This window comes from Gossypium hirsutum, chromosome D03, assembly GCF_007990345.1.
Source record: "Gossypium hirsutum isolate 1008001.06 chromosome D03, Gossypium_hirsutum_v2.1, whole genome shotgun sequence".
Lineage (NCBI taxonomy): Eukaryota > Viridiplantae > Streptophyta > Magnoliopsida > Malvales > Malvaceae > Gossypium > Gossypium hirsutum.
The window spans coordinates 8,698,098-8,713,367 of record NC_053439.1 but is presented as its reverse complement, the minus strand read 5'-3'; the positions used below and the strand labels follow the sequence as shown (position 1 = coordinate 8,713,367).

At 32.4% G+C, this 15,270-nt stretch overlaps 1 protein-coding gene and 2 long non-coding RNA genes across 7 annotated transcripts; 1 reads left to right on the top strand and 2 right to left on the bottom strand.

Annotated features, from left to right (window-relative positions):
* Positions 1-8,200: 8,200 nt before the first annotated feature.
* LOC107950540 (norbelladine synthase) lies at positions 8,201-10,483 on the bottom strand. 5 transcript variants are annotated; one of them, XM_016885409.2, is made up of 4 exons: positions 10,138-10,460; positions 9,502-9,503; positions 8,780-8,977; positions 8,201-8,697 (listed from the first exon to the last, which is right to left on the bottom strand). In XM_016885409.2, the coding sequence occupies exons 3-4, from the start codon at positions 8,961-8,963 to the stop codon at positions 8,405-8,407; spliced, it is 477 nt and encodes a 158-aa protein (XP_016740898.1). In that variant the 5' UTR covers positions 8,964-8,977; positions 9,502-9,503; positions 10,138-10,460; the 3' UTR covers positions 8,201-8,404. The 5 variants fall into 5 exon arrangements, with proteins under 5 accessions (XP_016740898.1, XP_016740899.1, XP_040945656.1 ...); XM_016885410.2 differs by lacking the exon at positions 9,502-9,503 and having other exon boundaries at positions 10,138-10,483; XM_041089722.1 differs by having other exon boundaries at positions 8,780-9,527.
* Positions 10,484-10,682: 199 nt separating this feature from the next.
* Positions 10,683-13,825, top strand: LOC107950541 (uncharacterized). The gene is made up of 2 exons (XR_001698095.2): positions 10,683-11,699; positions 13,588-13,825. It is a non-coding gene; the product is annotated as an uncharacterized lncRNA (long non-coding RNA).
* On the bottom strand, positions 13,587-14,952 carry LOC121215336 (uncharacterized). The gene is made up of 2 exons (XR_005911146.1): positions 14,690-14,952; positions 13,587-14,549 (listed from the first exon to the last, which is right to left on the bottom strand). It is a non-coding gene; the product is annotated as an uncharacterized lncRNA (long non-coding RNA).
* Positions 14,953-15,270: the final 318 nt, after the last annotated feature.

Here is a 15,270-nt window from a genome sequence, read left to right as displayed (position 1 = left end):
AGGTAATTTTACTTCGCTTGCACAGTTGTAATTGCGACATGTGGACAAGCTTTTATATCGTTTTGTTTCTGTCCAAAACATTGCTATAGAAGTTGACTTAAGATATATAATACGTAGAAACGATTGCTACTTTCTTTGCAGAATAAAAATTGTGGTTAAAATAGTTTTTAAAACTGTGGTTAGAGTTTCAGCTATGAAATCAAAAGTGCGTAAAAGATAAATATGAATATCGAGATTATTTATGCAATTCAATTTCAGTCTATATTTGCGGGATCTTGCTCAGAGCAATATCATTATCTTTCTCATAGTACAACCAATAATTTTTGTCTTAATACAGGTTTAACACTCATCAATTTAGCGACCTCATCGTTTTACAGAGACTAGATCACTCTCTCATTAAGCTTTCCCCTCGAGAGCTTAGCTTTATAACTCAAGAGACTCTCTTGATTGTTTACAAAAATAATGCACACATAAAAAAGTTCTTAACTCGAATAGATTTGTGCTCTATCAAGCTCTTAATCTTCCGGTTACTCTCAAGATCACTTTAACCTAGACAGAACTTAAGTTTATATACTACTTAACTTTTGTTTATATAAGAGTTATAATCTAATCAATGTCTATAAAGTAAGGCTAAAAATCAACAAAAGATCATACTTCCATAAGAGTCCTGATAAAATCCAAAGTCTTTAACTATAGAAAATGACTTTACTTGTTCCACAAGTAACCAATCTTAATTCACGAGAAACTAATATTCAAGTCTTCAATTTCAACACAATTGGTCTTCACTTTTGGGCTTTAATTCATCCAAATAATTCCACAACAAATAGTCTAATACTTTTGTTCTAAAATTTGCCAACTCTTAAAATAGACAAATAAGGCAATGAAATATCCACTGAGGTTATGGTCACTTTTTCAGCCATAGAACTAACTATAGAATCTTTCTTGCCATCAAATATGTCAACAATCTCCCTCTTTGATAATTTTTGAACAAAAATCATATAAAAAATAGCCAAATAATCTTTCTTGCCATTAGAACTACATACGCCTCTTAACTTTGGTGAGTCAATAAATCTTCCTTTTGATATACTTTTCTTCATTTAAAATAACTTATTATCACAAATAACTCAAATTTTCCTTTTGCACAAATTGTGCTCTATGCAATACCACTAAGTAGCATTTGGTGTTGTTGTAAGAGATCACAATGGTGGCTAGATTATTGGTGTTAGAATTAAGTGACCCGAATCCTTATTTAAATAAAATACAGTGGTAAAATAAAATAAAAGTAAAATCCCTATAGAACTATACTTCTTTTTATTTTATTTTAGAATAAGGTTTTTTAAACCTTATTAAACTCCATCTATTTGATATTGATTAGAATAAGGTGTTTCAATCTTACTACACTTCTATTAGAATATGGTTTTACAAGCCTATAAATAGACATAGTCTACTCCTCTTATAATCATTCGAATTCGACATAGTGGATTTTCTTCTCCTATGCCTGTGGTTTTTTCCCAAAAGGGTTTCCACGTAAAAATCTGCGTGTTCTTTATTTTTATTTCTCTTTTCTTTGTGATATATTGTTATTACTGACATTTTATTTCTTTTCAAATTGGTATTCGAGTTTCTGGGTTGTTCATCTCAATCACGATAATGGCGTCTTTGAAGTATGAAATTCTGCTATTGGATCGTAACACCAGATTCACGTTGTGGCAGATAAAGATACAGGCAGTTCTTGCACAGATGGACTTAGAGGAAGCTCTGCTAAGGGTAGATAAAATGCCTTCAACATTGACGGAGGAAAAGAAGAAGTGCAAGGATCAAAAGGCGTTAACACAGTTACATCTACATTTGTCTAACGAAATTTTACAGGATGTGATGAAAGAGAAGACCGTCGCTGGATTATGGAAGAGGTTGGAGCAAATATGTATGTCAAAAAATTTAACTAGCAAGCTGCATATGAGGCAGCGTCTTTATGCTCATCATTTGGAGGAAGGTGCGCTTGTGCACGAACACTTAACAGTGTTTAAAGAAATTCTCTCAAACTTAGAGGCCATGGAGGTTCAGTATGATAAGGAAGATCTAGGGTTGATTCTACTTTGTTCGTTGCCTCCGTCTTATTCAACCTTTAGAGATATGATCTTATATAGCCGCGAACCTCTCACAGTTGATGAGGTTTATGATTCTTTAACCTCTTATGATAAGATGAAACATCTTATGGTTAAAATCGACTCTCAAGGAGAAGGTCTCATTGTTCGTGGGAGACAAGATCAGAATGCTGATGATGATCGTGGAAGAACATAGGAATGGAATCCTCAGTAAATCTAAGGGTAGATCGAAGTCTTCAAACAGAGGTAAAACTTGTAACTTTTGAAGAAGAAATGACACATTAAATCTGAGTGTTATAAGCTAAAGAACAAGATCAAAGGGAGACTGGTAAATCAAAATGGAAAACAACCAGAAAATTCTAATAAAGCTGATGTTGTAGAATACTACAGCGATGGTGAACTTCTAGTCGCTTCTGTCAACAATTTTAAAGTGAGCGAGGAGTGGATCCTTGATTCGAGCTGCACTTTCCACATGAATCCCAATCGGGATTGGTTTACAACTTACAAAACAGTTTCTAAAGGTGTTGTTTTGATGGGAAATAATGCTTCATGTAGAATTACAAGTGTTGGAACAATTAAAGTTAAGATGTTTGATGGAGTTGTCAGAACACTTAGTGACGTACGGCATGTTCCAGAATTGAAAAGAAATTTAATTTCATTAAGTACTCTTGATTCAAAACGGTACAAATACACGCTAAAAGTGGGGTTTTAAAGATTTCCAAAGGTTCCCTCGTTGTGATGAAAGGGTAGAGAAAGACTGCCAAGTTATATGTTTTGCAAGGTTCTACTATTACTGGTGATACAACTGTCGCATCCTCTTCCTTGTCAGATGATGATATTACTAAGCTTTGGCATATGCACCTAGGGCATATGAGTGAGAATAGCATGGCAGAATTGAGCAAAAGATGACTTCTTGATGGGCAAGAAATTTGTAAACTGAAGTTCTGTGAGCACTGTGTTTTTGGGAAGCAAAAGAGAGTTCAATTCACCAGAGGAATCCATAACACGAAGGGAACATTGGAGTATATTCATTCTGATCTGTGGGGGCCATCTAGAGTGTCTTCGAGAGGTGGAGCTAATTATATGCTAACTTTTATTAATGATTTTTCTAGAAAAATTTGGGCGTTCTTCTTGAAGCAGAAAAGCAATGTGTTTTCCACATTTAAGTCTTGGAAACTATGATTGAAAAACAGACGGGAAAACAAATAAAATACCTCCGCACAGATAATAGCTTAGAGTTTTGTTCTGATGAGTTTAATAAACTGTACAAGTCAGAAGGGATCGTGAGACACTTGATAGTTTGTCATACTCCACAGGAAAATGACGTTGTAGAATGAATAAATAGAACGATCATGGAGAAGTTTCGACGTATGTTGTCAAATGCCAACTTACCAAAGTCATTTTGGGCCGAAGCAGCCTCTACTGCATGTTTTTTTATCAACCAATCTCTATTCGTTGCCATTGAGAAAAAGACTCCACAAGAGGTATGATTTGGTAATCCTGTTGACTATTTTAATTTAAAGATCTTTGGGTGCCCTGCGTATGCTCATGTTGATAATGGAAATTAGAACCGAGATCTATTAAATGTATTTTTCTTGGTTATAAAACCGGTGCAAAAGGGTATAAGTTATGGTGTCCTGAAAACAGAAAAGTTGTGATTAGTAGAGATGTTTTTGATGAAACTGCTATGCTACCTAACTTATCTCTTAAAGGCTCTTCAAATAAAGAAAATCAAAAGTAGGTGGAACCTCAGATTAATCTAGAATCTACAAAAGAGTCGACTCCTCAAGCCAGTACAAAAATTCATAATAGAGTTGCTTATTCACCACAATACTCTATTGCCAAAAATAGAACTAGAAGAGAAATTAAACCTCCAAAAAAGTATGCCGAGGCTGATCTAATTTCTTATGCTTTAAATGTGATTGAAGATTTAGATGCAAACCGATAGCCATCTAATTATTTTGAGGCAGTTAGTTGTGAAGACTCAGAAAAGTGGATGTTTGCTATGCAAGAGGAGATGAAATTAATCCACAAAAACAAAACATGGAATCTTGTGAAACTTCCTAAAGGTAAAAATGTTGTTTGTTGTAAATGGGTGTTTAAAAAGAAATAAGTGACTCCAGGAGTTGAAGAACCAAGATATAAAGCAAATCTTGTTGCAAAGGGTTACAGTCAAATTCTAGGAGTGGACTTCACAAATGTGTTCTCCCTAGTTGTGAAGCATAGTTTGATTCGAGCTTTGCTTGGTATTGTGGCCATACATGATTTGGAGCTTGAGCAGTTAGATGTAAAAACTGTATTTTTACATGGAGAACTTGAGGAGGATATTACATGCAACAACCAGAGGGTTTTATAATCTCAGAAAAAGAGGACTATGTTTGCTTGCTAAAAATGTCCCTTTACGATTTGAAATAGTCACCAAGACAGTGGTACAAGAGGTTTGATTCCTTTATGACTTCTCATGATTTTAAAAGAAGTAACTTTGACAATTGTGTTTACTTTAAGAAAAATAGTGATGGTTCTTTTGTGTATCTACTCCTTTATGTTGATGACATGTTGATAGCAGCGAAAGATAATGGAGAGATAAGAAAGTTCAAAGCCCAACTAAGTGAAAAATTTGATATGAAAGATTTGGGACCAGCAAAGAAGATACTTGGTATGGAGATTCTCAGAGATAGAAAGCAAGTAAATTGTACCTAAGTCAGAAGGGGTACATTGAGAAAGTTCTTTGCAGATTTAATATGCAGAATGCAAAGCCTATTAGTACTCCTTTAGCAGCCCATTTTAGACTTTCATCGGCTTTGTCTCCACAATCAGATGAAGAGATTGAGTACATGTCACATGTTTCATAGTCTATTGCAATGGGATCTTTCATGTGTGTTGTGGTTTGTTCACGTCCAGATTTATCATATGCAGTCAGTACAATTAGCAGATACATGGCGAATCCCGGTAAAGAACATTGGAAAACAGTTCAGTGGATTTTAAGATACTTACAAGGTACTACTAATGTTTCCTTGCAGTTTGGAAGAACTAGAGATGGAGTCATTGGATATGTTGATGCTGATTTTGTTGGAGACCTTGATAGAAGAAGATCTCTTACAGGTTATATCTTTATAATCGGAGGTTGTGCAATCAGTTGGAAAGCCACTTTGCAAACTACAGTTGCTTTGTCTACCATTGAAGCTGAGTATATGGCGATTACTGAGGCTTGTAAAGAAGCTACTTGGTTGAAGGGACTCTTTAGTGAACTCAATGAAGACCTTCAAATCAATACAGTATTTTGTGACAGTCAAAGTGCCATCTTCCTTACAAAAGATCAAATGTTTCATGAGAGAACAAAACACATTGATGTTCGGTGTCATTTTGTTCGTGATATTATTGCTCATGGTGATATTTTTGTGAGCAAAATTAGTACTCATGAAAATCCTGTAGATATAATGACTAAGTCACTTCTTATAACCAAGTTTGAGCATTGCTTAGACTTGATTGGTGTTCATTGTTGAAGTTAAACCCTTAAGGGGTTTTATGGAAGAGGTGGAGAACTTGTTCGTTGAGAGTTCGTGATGAAGAACTTGTTCATTGAGAATTCGTGTCAAGGTGGAGATTGTTAGAATTAAGTGACCCGAATCCTTATTTAAATAAAATATAGTGGTAAAATAAAATAAAAGTAAAATCCCTATAGAACTATACTTCTTTTATTTTATTTTAGAATAAGGTTTTTTAAACCTTATTAAACTCCATCTATTTGATATTGATTAGAATAAGATGTTTCAATCTTACTACACTCCTATTAGAATATGGTTTTACAAGCCTATAAATAGACATAGTCTACTCCTCTTGTAATCATTTGAATTCGATATAGTGAATTTTCTTCTCATCTGCCCGTGGTTTTTTCCCAAAAGGGTTTCCACGTAAAAATCTGTGTGTTCTTTATTTTTATTTCTCTTTTCTTTGTGATATATTGTCATTACTGATATTCTATTTCTTTTCAATTGGTTTTGCTTGATGTATTAGAAGTTGTTTGGTAATACATGCACGAATGAAATAAAAATTTTTAAATTTAATTCATTAAAACAATCAATTTTTAAGTTTGGAAAATATTTACTTCTATTAATTAATTTACAAAACTAAATTTAAGTATTTATTACAAATAAAAGCTTTTATATGCAAATTACTAAATTGTTAAGCCCTCAAATGTACAAGAAGTGTAAAAATATAGTATGCATAAATAACCAATATAACAACTTAAATTATGCAAAATCATTGTTTTTATGTACATTTATAGTTTTTTTTTCCAGTCAATTTGGTTATTACCCTTTTTAAATATATAATTTTTAAAAAAAATAAATTATTATTTTTTCATATTTTAAATAAAAAAACAAAAAAAATTATGAAAAATAAAAAAAAATAAAAACTCTTTCAAATTCAAAAAAAATACAAATAAAAATAATTTTAAAACTATAAACAAAAATTTCAAATTTCAATGTTATCTAAAGTGGATCAAATTGGCTAGTTAGAATGGGAACCAATTGGGATATCACTTCGGTGAGAGGTAAAAAAATCAGTTGACCTGCGAACAGGTACAAATTGGTTGAATTAAGCTAAAAAAATGATTAAACTTACAGTTGAACCGATTTTGAACTAGTCTGACCAATTGGTTCCCAGAATGATCGATTTGATTAGCTCAAAGCAAATAAATTATTAAAAAAATTATAAAAATAGGTTCAACTATCAATTCAATTTATTTTTTAACCAGTCCAACCAGTTTGTATCGGTTCACGGGTCTATCGGTTTTTAAAACTTTTAAACTTTTTTATCCCTCAACATATACAATTTTTTGTTAATTTGATTCATACCCTTCAAAAGTACGTAATTTTTTTAAATAAATAGAAATTAATTTTTCTTATTTTAAACAAAAATATAAAATTTGAAAAACTATAATTTTTTTTAAAAATATAAAAAAAACTCTTTAAATTTCAAAAAATTTTAAAACTATTTTAGAAATATAAAAAATTTAAAATTCAATATTATCTAAACTAGATTGGACTGATTGGATCAAGAGCCAACTGGGGTACCAATTCGGTGAGAGGTAAAAAACTGGTTGACCTGCAAGTCAGTACAGATTGGTTGAGCCGGGCTAAAAAATTAGTTGAACTGACAGTTGAACCAATTTTTATAAGTTTTTAATATTTTTGAATTTTTATTTTTTAATAATATATTTACTTTAAACTAGTTGGCCGGTTGTTTTGGGAACAATAGGTCAGACTAGTTTGAAATTGGTTTAATTGTTAGTTTCATCAATTTTTTAGCTCGGTTCAACCAATTTGTACTGGTTCATAAGTCAACCAGTTTTTTTACCTCTCATCGAATCGATATCCCAACTATTTCCTGATCTGACTGGCCAATTTAGTCCAATTTAGATATCATTGAATCTTGGATATTTTATATTTTAAAGTCATTTTTATATTTTATTTTTCATAATTTTTAATCCTTTAAAATTATAATTTTTTTAATTTTTATGTTTTTATTTAAAATATGAAAAATTTAATTTTAAAAATTTTTAAGTACTTTTAAAGGGTAAGGATCAAATTGACAAAAAAATTATAAATATGAAAAGTTTAAAAAGTTATTTTGCCTTTGACACCATTAACTTTAATGGCAAAATTAGGCGAGGGACCAAGATTTTTATATAAAAAAATATAGGACTTAATGTCTCAAAATTAAACTATAAGGATTAAATTTTAAATTTTAAAAGAATAGAAAAACCTTTAGCATATTTGAACCCATAATAAACCAATGTTTAAAGAAAAAAAATTGATGTGTCAAAATTTTAAAGACGAGGTAGGGAGGCGGGGCACAATGCGAAGGCAATGGATTTTCGTTTCTTTCCTTTATTTGGATAGACTTAATAAATCAAGTAAGGGAAATTGAGTATCCTTTGCTTTATGTTGAAAGTTAAATTTTTTTAGTTGTCTTAAAAGTCAATTTAATTTGAGGGCAAAGCTAGGAAAAAGGAAGAAAAATGTTTTATAATTAAGTCACATATTTAAATTATAGAGTATGTCACATTGTAGGTTATGTCACATCAAACTATATTTAAACATCAAACCATCAATTAAGTCACATTGTATTATTTTTAAGGAGAGAATGTATATTCGAATTTTAAATATAACATTCTCAAAAGTACAATTATAAACCTCAAACATACACTATAAAACGGACATATATCCATCATATCTTAGATATATGAGAAATGAGCAATGAAACGAAGTAGGATTGGAACATGGAAAGGGAAAGTCCTAGAGAGTGGATTTGTTTTGGCAGAGATGTTTCCCAATAATTTCAGCCATCATTTCCAGTGGCTTAACGTTGACATGGGAAACAACATCGGCAAGCTTCTCGTCTCCTTCATACTCTATAGTTGACCTCACCATACATGATTCCGAATCTTTCTCCACTATCTCTAACCGAATACGAACCACATCGAATCCAAGATCTTTGTATCCTCCTTCAAGCACTTCTGTTTCTTTAACTCGATTTTCATCATCAATCTTTGTGAATCTTTCTTTCATGTAACCCCTTCCAGGGCTTCCTACAATGAAATTCACATTTTATTGCAAAATAGAATCACTTATTATTTCTAACCAAAGACTATCAATATATCAAGTACGTGCCTGGGGGAAGTGTGAGTTTGGCAATGGTTCCAACGCCTCCATCACCTTCTAGGAATTCTACCCTTCCAAGAACCTCCGGTGCTAGTTTATCCACAAGCCTCCCCAGTTCCAGACCACGGTATACATCCCATATTAAAGCTGCCGGAACACCAACCGGAGTATCCTGTGAGACATGGCCCTGCATCTTTCTCTTTTTTTCTGATTATAAGCTTGTGAGTTTTGATACCTTCCCTTCCCCGATGTTTTATATATAGTTGTAAGTTGCAAAACAATCGAACAAGAACAAAGGGAACAATAAAGATATTGGTTTGGTCGCCTGCCTTTCTCAAACGGGGTCGGCCCTTCAGTTTGGAAGTTCCTAAGTAACTAGGAATCAATGAAAATATCATGGAAGTGACCATAAGATTTACTGAACCGAATATGGAAAAACCAATCACTTTTTCATGTTTCTTTCCAACTAAGGCTCTTGCATTTAAGCTATTACATTTGGTACTAAACATGAGTTTTTATATGCATGAGAAATATATAGGACATTCTCATTTAAAAGACAATCATTGAGAAGTATGTTACAGAGGGTAGAGATTCCAAGAAAAATACAGTGGCAAGATGAAGAGAACAAATTATTTCAGAGTTTATAAAAGCATAGTTTCCTGGTGTAACAAGCTGCATTAAAAATTTAGGTCCTTCTCGGATGCAAGAATTAGACACCAGATTAAAGCAACTTCTTTGAGTTGGTTCTTGTACATATCTATAAAAATGAAACATATTTGTTAACAATACTGAAACTTTTCCACTTAATTAAAATGAAAAATCTACAGTTTAACTTCACTTTCATATTAAAACATTTGCAAGACACGTAAGGAAGGTTAAAGAAACTAATATTCAATTATCAAAATCATCACTATTTTTCCAAGTATTGCAAGATTTCATCTAATTCTCGAGTGTCCCTCTCAATATTAGATAAACAGATAACAAAGTATTAATCAAAACAACTAAGTTGTAAATTATATCAACCAAAACTCACATCATTAATCTCAAACAGAGTTCATACAAGTACATAACACTCAGCTGAAAATCAAAATCTTCATTGGGCAGCTAACCATTCAAAGAGGTGCTTTTTTCACCTCAAACTAGAAAATACCTTTTATATTTTCTATTTGTTTTTTTTTCTCATTTTTAACCAACCAAATAGAAACTGAAGTTGCAATAAAATCCATCAAAAAAAAAGAAACACCCACCTTGTTCACATGATCCAAACACCAAATTCCTAAATAAAATAGTCCCAACTACAAAGATAGGACAATTCAAACCTAAATTTAAAAAACAAAAACAAAAAAGAAAAGAAAAGATTAACTAACCTTCTGATTCTCTAGGCTTTCTGTGTATTGCTTTAGTGTATGAAAGCTACCAAATCCAAGATCATGGAGAAACAGAAAATTTGCCTATGATGGAGTCCTTTTACGAGATGAGTGGAGGTGAGAGAGTGAATAAAGTGAGAGGTTTGGTCTTCCACTCCTTCTTGCCTAATGGGATAAAGCTTTCTTTTTCAGTTTACTAACTTAACATTTTCCGTTGACTCAGAATATTTTACTGAACCAAACCCCCTAAAATTCCAAAAATCTTTTATGGTAAAGTACCCTGGAGTGCTAAAAATACTGCCTTTTAAAAAAAATACTAGTTTAAGCCATTTAAAAAAAAATTATGGGATCAAGTTGAAATAGCGAAAATGTAAATGCTTTTAGTTGAAAACATTTTTAGCAAATGGTCGTTGAACCCCCTTAACGAATTTTTTCTTCTATATAAACCCTATTTTCTTTCCTTTTTTTACAATTCAATCTCAACTCTCTCTCTCTCATATTTTTAAATCTCTCTCGAATTTCTCTCAAATCTCTCTTGAATTTCTCACTTAAATTTTATTCTTCTCTCAACTCTCTTTTATTTATTAAAATTGTATTAAAGTTTCTTCAAAAATTAATTTTTTGAAATTGTAATTACCTAAGGTGATTTAAGATAATTAAATTAAGGATTTAAATGGTAAAAGTATCATTTCAATACAAGATAGAGGGTTAGAGTATTGTTTTTCTTTTGTAAATTTAATAACTCCAAAGACATTCATTTTATTTCAATTCATAACCTTGGTTGAGGAGGGAATTTTGGTTTGGTGGTTGGGCTAGTTAGCGCCAGTTATCTACATAGTTATGCTTTACAAATGTTTCTTTCAAATGAAACTAGATAGTTAGATGATGGTGGTGTTAATCATTATGCTTAATATTTTATAATGTTAACTAATGGGTTTAGGGTGTGTGTGACTTTTGGTTGGGTGGTCGATTGTAAACATGGGAAATTGGTCAATGATTGTTCCCACTAACATTTAGATATTGTCATATAATTTTAATTAAAATGGATTTTCTTGGGAAAAAGGGATGGGACGGTGAGAAAGATAAAAGAGCGAGGAAACTGAAGTTGTGAATGGTTGTGGCTGGACGAAAGATAGAAACAGAAAAAGACTTAAACATTTTGATTTTCTTTCCTTATGCTCATCTTTGCTAACTGTTTGAAGAAAGAGAAGTGGGTGGTTAAACTGTTTCATGGTCAAACTGGGCTCATTAGGAGCTGATTTTAGGAAGAAAAATAAGTAAATTCCTCAACTCGTCTTTGCCTCTAGACCACTGGTGGGAACTGGGAATGGGACTTTGGAGAGGTTGGTTTTAAGCTTGACCGAAGGTCCCTCTTGCAGCTGAGTTCTTGCATGTCCAAGACTAATAAATTCATGAAGTGTTCTAGTAGAAATACAGGGCTGCGGAATGTGTTTTCTTTTGTTTTAACAAGGAAATGGTTGTGTACAGCTAAGGGAGAAGCTGGAAGCAGCAGTAAGAAAGGGAAAGGCACGGCTTCAGAGTAGTTTCTGTTGGATTTTCTGGTGAGATTCTCACAGTCACGCCCTTGTTCTTTTCTCTTCTTTTCCTTACTGTTCTTTCAAATGGTGAAATTGGTAAGGCTGGTAGGAGATGGAAGTTGAACGGTAGTTGTATGCAGATAGCATGCATGCTAATAATGTTTTTATTTTCTACTTAATACCTTGTTGATTATGAGTTAACATGAATGTTCGGTTGAACATATACCTTGAATTATGTTCAAAAATTTTAATTGATTAGTTGTACCCTTCTTTTTGCTTTTGAATATTCGAAATATTGAAGGTGAAAAGCTGGAAATTTTCATGTTGAAATGTTGTCCAAATGCTGGAAATTTAGCATGCATATTCTTTTGTTTAAATGCTTTGACCTGCTGTTGTAAATGAAGGAAAGTGTGATTGTTGATTATTAAATTTGACTGTTGATTGGAAGTGTTTAATGCAGCCCAAATGCTGAAAATTCAACATACAAATCCCTTTGATTTAAATGCCATTAACTGTTGTTTTAAATGAAGGGAACTTCGGTTAAATGTTGTCTTTTTTTTTTTAATTTGGCTACTCATTGTAAGGGTTAAATGAGCTGTTGTTTATTGATTTTAATACTATGTATTGTTACTCTTTGTTGCTGTCTAAATTAAAGGGAAATTTATGATTTAAATGCTATAAGTTGCTGCTGTTGAATGCTGGATTTCAATTTGTTCGAATGCTAGATTTTCAACATTTCATCCTCGGGATTAATGTTTAACATTTAGGCTGTTAATGTGCCTTAATCTCTTGCATTATCAATGCATTTAAGTTGTTCAAAGACAGACATATTAATTATGATTTCTTGCCGGTTAAGTGCTTGCATACTTGATGTAATAACCTGTCCAATTTGATGTTATACATAATAATGTTGTATAAACAGGGCAGTCCATTTTGTACAAAATGGGGTGGTCTGAATAAATGTATTAAAATGTTGTTCAAAAATTGGATGTTTAATTATTGTCTGTAAATAAATATTAAATCTGCTATTTCTAAGAATAAATATTAAGTTGTTGTTCAGAAGTGCGTAACTAGGAAACTACCAAATTAATGCATTAAATAGTTAATCGAATTATATGCTTGGTTGTTGTCTGAATTGCTGTCTTAACGGTTAGAATTTGTATTTTTATGTCATTCAAATCTGGTTTATTGTTATGAGTTGAGTATGCAGTTGGTATGTTTGTGAGGTTGAGAATGTGATTTGAGTTGCTAGAAATGAAATGGCCATAAATTGAATAGAATGGTAGGAATTGTTATAAGGATGATAGTTGATTGAGAAACTTGGTAGTGCTTGATAGAATTGCTTGTGCTACTAGATTTGAATGGTGTATCTGGGTGCCAATTAAGGCATGAAATTTGATACTGATTAGCTCAATCATGCACTACATGAGCTAGCACTACAAGGCCATGTGACCTATGGTAAGTTGGACTTTTAACCCACACAACCGTGTGACCCATGTTTCTCACATTCGCTTATTATTTTAAAAATGTTACAATTTAATCCTTGTTTGTTCTCGGAGCTTTTGTAAGCTAATTTTAGACCCGGTTTTGTTTGCAAAGCGTGATTTATTTGCATGTAAGAGATTGTTCAATGTTTAATTGAATTTTGGAGTTACAGGTCAGGAATTTGAAGATGAATATGTGGCAACCAGCCGATATGACTACAAATGCAATATGAAATGATTATGTTCTTATAACATAATTTAACATATTAAACTCCTTTTGGACCTTTGATTATCTTATTTTGTTTATGTTCTTACATAATTATCTTATTTTGTTTATGTCCTTACATAATTTTTGTTATGTTATAATATTAGTTATAGAAATGCCACTGAGTTGATTACTCAGCGTCCGGTTTGTTTTCCATGCGTAGGTTAGGTTCAATCGTGTGCACTCATTGTTATTAGCATCCAGCAGATAATCCGGCACTCATCGAGTTGGTGAAACTATTGCTACTTTGGTCGGCATGTACCTATTGCTACTTTGGTTGGCATGTACCTATAGGATTTTATGTTATATAAATAGGCATATATGATAGTTGATAATGTTTTGTACTATGTATACATTTGATCTTGATGTTGCAATGCGAGTATTTAGATGAGGTTTTAATGCTTTGGGTGTGAATCAATATATATATAGTTGGAATAGAGGATGCATGAAATGCAATGAATAAATAGGTTATTAGTTGAGATATTTGTATGTTAATCATGATGTGGCTATGGGTTTAAATGTATGATTTGAAATTTTTATGGATCGAATGATATTTGTTGTTCCAACAACGAATATGACATCCTGTTGCTCGGAGCTTGCGATTAGTTCAGGAAATGGGGTGTTACATTAATCCTCTAACTATTTCAAGTTTTCCGGTTAATTGAAAATCGGGTGTTACAGAAACCGATGAGTGTCTTCCCATTGATAATTCTGGGATACCATAATGAGAACTTTCTAACAAAGTAATGAACCTATTGCACAACTGTGTCGTTAGAATCTTGAAGCTTGTTCTTCCGTTCTGACCTCTCGAACTGGAACATATTTTGACCTCCAAGCGCCTTCATCTGTGTTTGCAAACATCGCATATAACTCGAGTATTAGTGATACACTAGTAATATGCGTCTGCACCATTGCCTCAACCCCCTTGCGTCTTTGATATCGAAAGCATCATATTTGACGAGGTTGATCGAAGCACAAAATCGATATTCCAATTATGGTACTTTCATCTGATTGGATCCGACGATTTTTCGCCTAATTCTTCTACGCAGTTTTGGCAATTGTATGTTTGGGTTAAAAGCCAATTGCGTTGTGTTATAAAAAAAACCCCATTCTCGACGTCATGGACTTCATCATCGTAATAAACAATAACATTAATTTATCCACTCATTTTCAACGAAATAACATGTTCCACATGTTCAAAACAAAAACATTATGCAAAAAAATAATGTTGTAATTATATATGAACAACAAAAATAGATCCTTACTTAATGCAAATTGCGTGGTTGCTTCAAATTAAGCCTTATAAAACATCTTGCCAACTTCCTCTTCTTCTTGCAATTTTGTTTGCTCGAAATTGCTTTATGCCACTCAATGCTAAAAACCATCCTTTTATAAAGCCGAGGTGAGTGGAAGTTTGCATGCGCTGAAAGCGTTAGAGGGAAAACGCACCACGTAGGACGTGTTTTCAGTGCATTTCCAGAAATTTGATCAACCTCAACCACCCGTAAAAAATCTGATCAACCTCAACCACCCGTAAAAAATGCACTGAAAGTTCGAAAAAAATGTACCGAAAAATCTGATTGACCTCAACCTCCTGTAAAAAAAATCTGATCAAAACTCAGTTGCATTCGTAAAAATAGAAAAAAATTACAAACTAGAAGTTAATTGAATCGAGGAGTTCGATTTTAGATTATGAATTGAATTAAATGTTACAATTCGAATATATGATTGGTGTAAATACAATTGTTGTAAATATCAAATTAAATAATTATTAACTTTACATCTCAAAAATTATTAAAAATCTAAAGAATATATAAAAAAAAACTTTAAAAATATACAAAACCCT

Excerpts from the sequence above, each read along its gene's own strand:
- LOC107950540 (XM_016885410.2), bottom strand. The coding sequence starts at position 8,963 with ATGCAGGGCCATGTCTCACAGGATACTCCGGTTGGTGTTCCGGCAGCT. Across the intron at positions 8,698-8,779 it reads CAAACTCACACTTCCCCCAG|GAAGCCCTGGAAGGGGTTAC; the intron begins GCACGTACTTGA and ends ATTTCATTGTAG.